This window comes from Amphiura filiformis, chromosome 9, assembly GCF_039555335.1.
Source record: "Amphiura filiformis chromosome 9, Afil_fr2py, whole genome shotgun sequence".
NCBI lineage: Eukaryota > Metazoa > Echinodermata > Ophiuroidea > Amphilepidida > Amphiuridae > Amphiura > Amphiura filiformis.
The window spans coordinates 41,452,708-41,459,967 of NC_092636.1; the positions used below are offsets into that span (position 1 = coordinate 41,452,708).

Consider the following 7,260-nt stretch of genomic DNA (forward strand, 5'->3'; position numbering starts at 1 on the left):
TCCAAATCCACGCATTCCTACACCTGACTAGCAGCCTTTAGTTGGGTAGCCGTCGGCTACAATGCACCTAAAATGTGAAATGATTCGGCCTTAGCGGAAATTTTAAACTGCATTCCATCACCCGTTTTACACCTTCCGCGAAAACATAGGTAGACAAAAGAATGATTAAAGTTTACAAGCTTCTACATGGTCTATTCGCTGTTGACGTGACATAATAATCGGATTAACTACACGCGGTATCTATGCATTGATGTACTTGCGAACAAAAGGACTATGTATGAATAGATGCGACGGGATTACCTGCGGAATTATCTCCATTATATATATTATTAGCTATTATTCTATTAACCCTCCTCGTCCTTGCATCTTCTCCAGGTGTTAGGCGGCTTTTATTTGCACAATTGGACACTCAAAACACCAGGTTGGTGCTAGTGGCTACCCAAAGATGTCCGACCAAATCCTGACCATGACTTGGCTCGTTGGATTCGTCTATAGGCTGCATTAACTGCGTATATTTCTCTGAACTTGGAAGAGATAATTCGGCCTTCGGTCTTTCTAGATCGCAATACAGGGCATAAAGAATTTTAAGTTTGGTATCTCTTGACATGAAAAGGCAATGCCTCATTTCAAATATTGAGTTTTAGTTTTGGTTTTGGTTTTGGTCACGTGGTTTTCTATTGTCCTGCCTAACCACTTGAATCACAAGATATCGAACTCATTGTTTCTACCTTTTGTTTAAAACTAAACATTTGTGACAGGTAGTTTCGGTTTTGGTTTCAGTTTCTTATAAGTGGTGTGACGAATACAATTACAGGATTTTCGAGTTACCTGATCTAAGTATACAAAAGATATGTTTAAATTTCGCAGTGCAATATTCACGAGCAGAGAAGTCGAGCAAAGCAGTCTACATTTGAAAGCATTGATTTAGTTTGAAAGCATTGACTTGAGACTACGAAATAGCCTAAGCTGATTTCACTGTGAAAATATATAGACCATCGAAATATTTGCATTCGACATTACAAAAGGGGCCACTATGGTAATTGTATAGGTGCTATAAACAAAATCGATTCATGTCCTTAATCCCATGTACCAGAATCGATGGAAGGCCATTATTATGACCTCTAATAACCTAATGACTTTTACTGAAGCAATTTTTACTGCAAAAAGTAGAAGATAGAGGGCAGAAGAGATTGTGTGGTGTGGGGGTGTGTTGGGGGTGTGGTTGGAGGGCAAGGGGGATATGGGCCGGGAGAGATAGCAACAGATGAGAGAGAGCATTGGAAGTGAAAGTGAAGGGGGAGGAGAGCTCGAGATGAAGATATCGAATGTAGGGTAGGAGGAGGGGGAAAGGGGGAACTCCCTCTTAAAGAGGTATGTGTTGTGCTTACCGGGGATAATAAACTAATTCATAATCAAATCATCTCCATGCATCGTTTATGTTTCATACAAACAAACAAATCCCCCACCCCGCCCCATCCTTCAATATACGCGCATGTATATGATTTCTAGGCCTAGAACTCGTGAGTGTAATATGCCACCTACCTTCGCAGAGAGCATCAACTGTCGTCCGCGGGATAGATTTCCGATATCAATCATGATAATAATTATGTTAGCACAATAGGCTATTGTATACTTCTGGTTATATACCCTATACTGTGTCCTTCCAGCATAATAGTGTTATGATTGCAGACCAGATCAGCTCTACTTTTTAATCCCTTGATTTTTGGTTTCTGAACAAAAGAGAAACCAAAACTAAATATTTGAAATGAGGGACTGTCTCCCTTATAGAGGCCTTGCATGTGACGTATCATCCTGTAAATACATGGCGGACTACTCAAATGCATTCAACAATAGCATGATTGCAATCTACCGTGACAGTTCGTCTCACACACATAACCCTGCACTACGATCAAATAGGTTGATGACAACATTTGATTGAATGGACTGCACTCCGCCATAACTACGGTGAAGGACACCGGCTCAAATCCTTTGTTTGGAGCCAATCGATAATTTCATGCAGGGCCTCTATTGTAGGGATTAGTTACTAAATCAATAAATACATTGTATAATACAAAAGTGCAAGAAAATATAGTGTAAGTTTGGTGTCGAGGGACCTCTGAATGTTCCTTAAAAATGTTGGTTTATTACTCAAATACCCTCGCAATTTTCCTTCCAGGTGTTATTATCAACATGAATTTTTCCCAATTTAGGGACCGATCAATTGAGGGGGATTCTGAAAGGGGAAATGGTAAGTTTTGAATTAAGGCAATTTGGGATAACAAGGAGGAACCCGAAAATTCTGAATGGACACAAGGGGAACCGCGAAATTAAAATTTTCTGTTTTCATTTCTTTCATCCCGGTATAGTGAGAGGGTAGCCTAAAACACTGACCACCCTTTCCTTGACCGACAGGTATCGTCTGCCATCTGGATGCCCGAACTCTTCTGAATCTCAGGATGATTTCAGTTTAGGTCATGTATAAGTGCACACCCCCGCCGTACCGCTTAGGTGTGTATCTGGGGTGAGGGGCCAGCAACCCCCAACTCTAAGCTGCTGTGAACCAATGATTGGCCCATGTGGTTGTCTTTTATAGTGCCTATGTGCCTATATAAGTTCTTGACCTGTGTCACTCCTCATGGGTTATTGTTCACTCTAGCATTTTATATTTTTTAAAAATAGATATTGAACGGCCACTTACTCAAATGAATTTGGTCCTGGTTACCCAGTCCAATATTATATTATCCAATGTAATATGTGTTATATTATGTTTAAGTACAATACGTATATAAAATCGGTACCTGACAAGAATGGACTGTAGCGGCGGATAAATATTACAAGGAGCTATATCAGTTCCGAGATACACCTTTTTGCTATGAAATTTATTTTCTCGGTCAAATATAAAGCAAATTTTTTTTTTCTTCAGTAATGTCAAATAAAAACATAGTGCTTGGATGAACATTTTTTTTAAATCCTGGTGTTAAAATTAAGCATCAAATTGTGTCTTTTAGTGTGATATTTTTGATTTTTATAGGCCTTTTAGTCGCCCGTGAGCTTTTTACAGAATTCATTTTTAGCGTCTCAAACTAATATAGTTTGCTAAAGAAAGATATTTCCCACCTCTGTAAAGCACATCGTGTGGGTCTATATATTATAGTTTTGTCAGAATTTCCGTTTTTATTTTACCCTTTTCCCCTTCATGCTCCGAAAATGTCAAACTTAGTACTTTACCTCGAGAGCAACCAGCAGAAATAATCGATATTTCAATTGTTGTCAACTCAGGTCCCTTTTCCATTGAAAACCAGAATTGCCTGACCAGCGATTTGGTAGCCCAAATCCCCAATTCTGGTAAATGAGGTGGATTTTGGAAATTTGCTCCCGTGATAGCCTGCAATTTCAATTTATAGGGGCTATGGATTCCATGATTATGAAAACCATTTTGTCTGTTTGTTTGTTTGTTTATTTATTTACCTAGGATGAGGTCCATGGGAAAATCCACTGTCCAAACCTAGAAAAATTCGCGTGTTATTAGAGGGGATTTTAATTTTCTGTCCCTCCTATCTCCAGGTGAATTTTGAATGACCTCCCCCCCCCCCCATCGCGGGTTGGCATTTTCATTACACCCTTCAGACTTGCGTTCGGGTTTGTGTAGGCCTATTTGTCATAATTTAGCGCTATAGGACCTACTTTCTAAATGTATAGCTATAGCCGTGCTATATAAATATTATAAGGTACCGGTATGTAATATTATGTAGGCCTATGGGGGTGGGGTGGGTACTCAACACATTTTAACCATGACTTACAATGCAAGGCTCATTGTTACCATAAATGATTTTTTTTTTTTTTTTTTATAATAGGTTGTTATAAACTTCCGTGTTTAACCTTGTATTGTTTTGGCTGCTTCATTATGACTTTCGGTGGGTTTAAGCAATTTCAAACAAACACAAACAAAAGGCACTATACCGAAACACTAGGTAATTTCTTTGCTATATTGAAGTTCTGGCAAAACTGTATCCAGGCCGGGCACCCAGAGATATCGATCCACAATGCTAGTATTTCACGCGTGGATTTGAAATTTTTCAGCTGGTAGTCAAAAATTATGGAATCAAAACGGAAATTCTGACAAAACTATGATATATCGCTCACGGTGATGTGCGTTAGAAAGTTGGGAAAAATCCTTCTTTAGCGAACTATATTACTTTGAAAAGCTAAAAGGTTGATCCAAAAAAAGGCTCGCGGGCAGAGTTGAAGCCTATCAAAATCGAAAATCTTACACTAAATGACTGAATTTCACCACTAAGTTTAACACTAAGATTTGAAAAAAAAAATACAGTATCAAGCATTACAGTTTTTCCTGACATTTACTGAAAAAATGAAAATTATTGCTTTTCATTTGGCCGAGAAATAAATTTTACACTGAAAAGGTGTAACTCAAAATTTTGTTCATTTGAATACCAAATTCGATCGTTTGTATTGCCTTATTAAATGACTGAGTGAGCCTTGCAGAACAATAACAATCGGTTGTCCAGCGTCCTAACTGATATGAGACGCGTTTTAAGCCATTGTTTTTCTATAGATCAAGAAGCACAAGGTCACACATGGGGGAAAATTAAAGTGCCCCCATTAGGAGACGAAAAAAGAAAACCCTGTTCTACGGGCCCGACCGACCCAGATTTTGAACAAATTGGGAAAAAAATTCCTGTACAAATGAATGCTGACCCAAATTTCGGAAATTTCAGGAACAAATTTTTTTTTTTTTTTTTTCTCAAATTGCAAATTATTTACAGATTTTGGTGATTTTTTTTGTCATTTCCGAAAGAAAAAAAAAGAAAAGAAAAAAGGCCGACCGACCGACCCTACTTGAACGGTCCGTCCGCCCGTAGAACAGGGTTTCTTTTTTTAGTCGCCTTACCGATATCATACCAAACTCTTTGCCTTGATATAAGGATTCCAAAAATGTATAGTTTGTACATGCAAGCTTTACCTGGATTTTGACGTGTCTTACACAACAGATAATAAACGAGCCTATGTTAAAGATAAGTATGATTACGAAAACGTTTTTAGAATAACTCCTTTGTATAACAATGTTGTATATAAAATGTTATTGTAAAACGTTTTCAGAAATGTTTTGTCAATTTTCAAATAACAATATGCATTTGCGTTTTCTGAAACCATAATGCTATGAAGCGTTATATATTTATTATCCATTCATTACATTTCTCTTGCTCGCCCTATTCCTTTTAAATGAATTTTATTAGCATTTGCTAGTCAAAAGTTTACCTATTTTATCAGACGACTCTGGTGGACGTTCTATTGATGGTCCAAAGTTCCTCTTATAGTATACCTATATCTGCATATACCAATTGTACAGCTTTTACTGTATAGAATAGATGTGACACTGTGACAGCGAGTTCTGCACCAGGTAGAAGGTTTTAGTGAAAGTTTTAGTAGAAAGTTTCCCCATCGTAATCGTATAGCTATCGTATGTACCATGGCTAGTTCCAATCCTCCGCCTCGTCGTGTTATGTTGTGGGCAGTTCCTAGATCGTTGTCAACTGTGTTTCAAAAATGCATGAGTTTTGTTGACGGAGTGCAGGTATAGTATAGGCCTACAGGTGAAATAAATATTAACACGTAATATAGTGACAGTATCGTAGGAGGTAAGGCTACACTAAGTTATTCCGAAGAATATACAACGAGTCCATAATATATCCAGATATCATTTCCGGAGCGGAAATTTCGACAAATATTGAATCTTCAGAACTTGATAATGAAACATTGTTTCGTAATAAGTACAGAGAATAAAATCCGATTAACACCATAGGTCTACTTATGTGTATTCATATTACTTGTCTCGATTGATAAAGGGTTCAAAAATACCCCCCTCCCCCTAAAACATTTCTTCGAATAAATTCACATATATTTTGTTGATTTGAAAAATTTAAAAACCTGTGAATAGAGAAAACATTTTTCTATCCTCCCAAGGTTCTTCTTGTCCAACATCATTTTACATTGGTCCAAGAAAATGTGTGCAACCATTTTACCAGCATTTGAACACTAGTGATTTTGTAGTCACACGTTGCGTCTGCTGTTTGTAATAAGTTTAAAACTCTAAAAAGGATTGTTGTTTTGATCAAAATATGTGGTACATTTTACAGATAATAAACGAGCCATACGCAGTTGCAACGCAATTCGGCCCAGAGGGAAAACAAATTCAAGATGAAGGTATCAAACAGCTCATGGTGGAATCTGATACAGAGATAGAAGCACAAACTGAAGAATTCAACGCACCCCTTGCATTTGATGAGGCCATCTGTACCCTCGATTGGGTGAAGAAGACCCTTGAAGCAGATTACCCTGGAAAGAAGCTGATCTTCTGTAAAGATATGGCACCTGAAGGCAATTATCACGCTCTTCCAAAAGGCTTCAAGCATACATTCCTCATTCGTGATCCGATAAAAGTATTTATTTCGTTTAGGAAAATGATCTTGGCTTTTAATTTGCTTCCTGAAGACCAACAAAAAAACTTTCGCCTCACTGACCTACCACAAGAAGCTCTTCCTGCTAAGTACCTCTTCGGCGAGATGGTAGATCTTCTTCATTACTTGCAGGAAAACAAGATGGAATCCAACCCAGTGGTGATTGACGCTGATGATCTTCAAAGCCATCCAGAGTCCATCTTGAGACAATACTGTGAAGCCGTTGGAATACCATACAGTAATGATCTTCTACAATGGGAAGCAGGGGATGACATCACCAATACATGGATCGCTGCGAAGAAAATTATGAGGATGAACAAAATACAACGGGGAGGGTTTTACGCGAGAGCGCTTTCTAGTGTTAAATTTGAGCCGTCGAGTACACCGATACCTGATAAGAACGAACTGACACCTGATGTAGTACAGTTTGCTGAAGAGGCGGATAAATATTACAAGGAGCTTTATGAGATGCGTTTAAAACCATAAATTATTTTCTATGGGTCAAAATGGATCATTTTAGACATTTTGGTGGAGGTTTGTGTAACAACTATGAAGCAGACTTAATTAGCGGAACTGATCAGCAACAACAACAAAACCGCTGGATAAGTAGAATATATGTTGTAGTAATCATAAAGCAGTGATTATTATCATTTGTATTATACATGATCAAGCAATTTTGTCCAATTAAATCATCATGTACAGGGTGGTCCAAAAAGAACTTTACCTAATTTCAAATGTTAATTCGGTCGATTAACAATACGATGCGCCTCCAGCGTTTGCTGGA

The 7,260-nt window shown here is 38.0% G+C and overlaps 1 protein-coding gene across 1 annotated transcript; it reads left to right on the forward strand.

Annotated features, from left to right (window-relative positions):
* The first annotated feature begins 5,488 nt into the window (after positions 1–5,488).
* On the forward strand, positions 5,489–6,962 carry LOC140160078 (uncharacterized). Its single transcript, XM_072183349.1, has 2 exons — positions 5,489–5,593; positions 6,156–6,962. The coding sequence occupies exons 1-2, from the start codon at positions 5,489–5,491 to the stop codon at positions 6,960–6,962; spliced, it is 912 nt and encodes a 303-aa protein (XP_072039450.1).
* Positions 6,963–7,260: the final 298 nt, after the last annotated feature.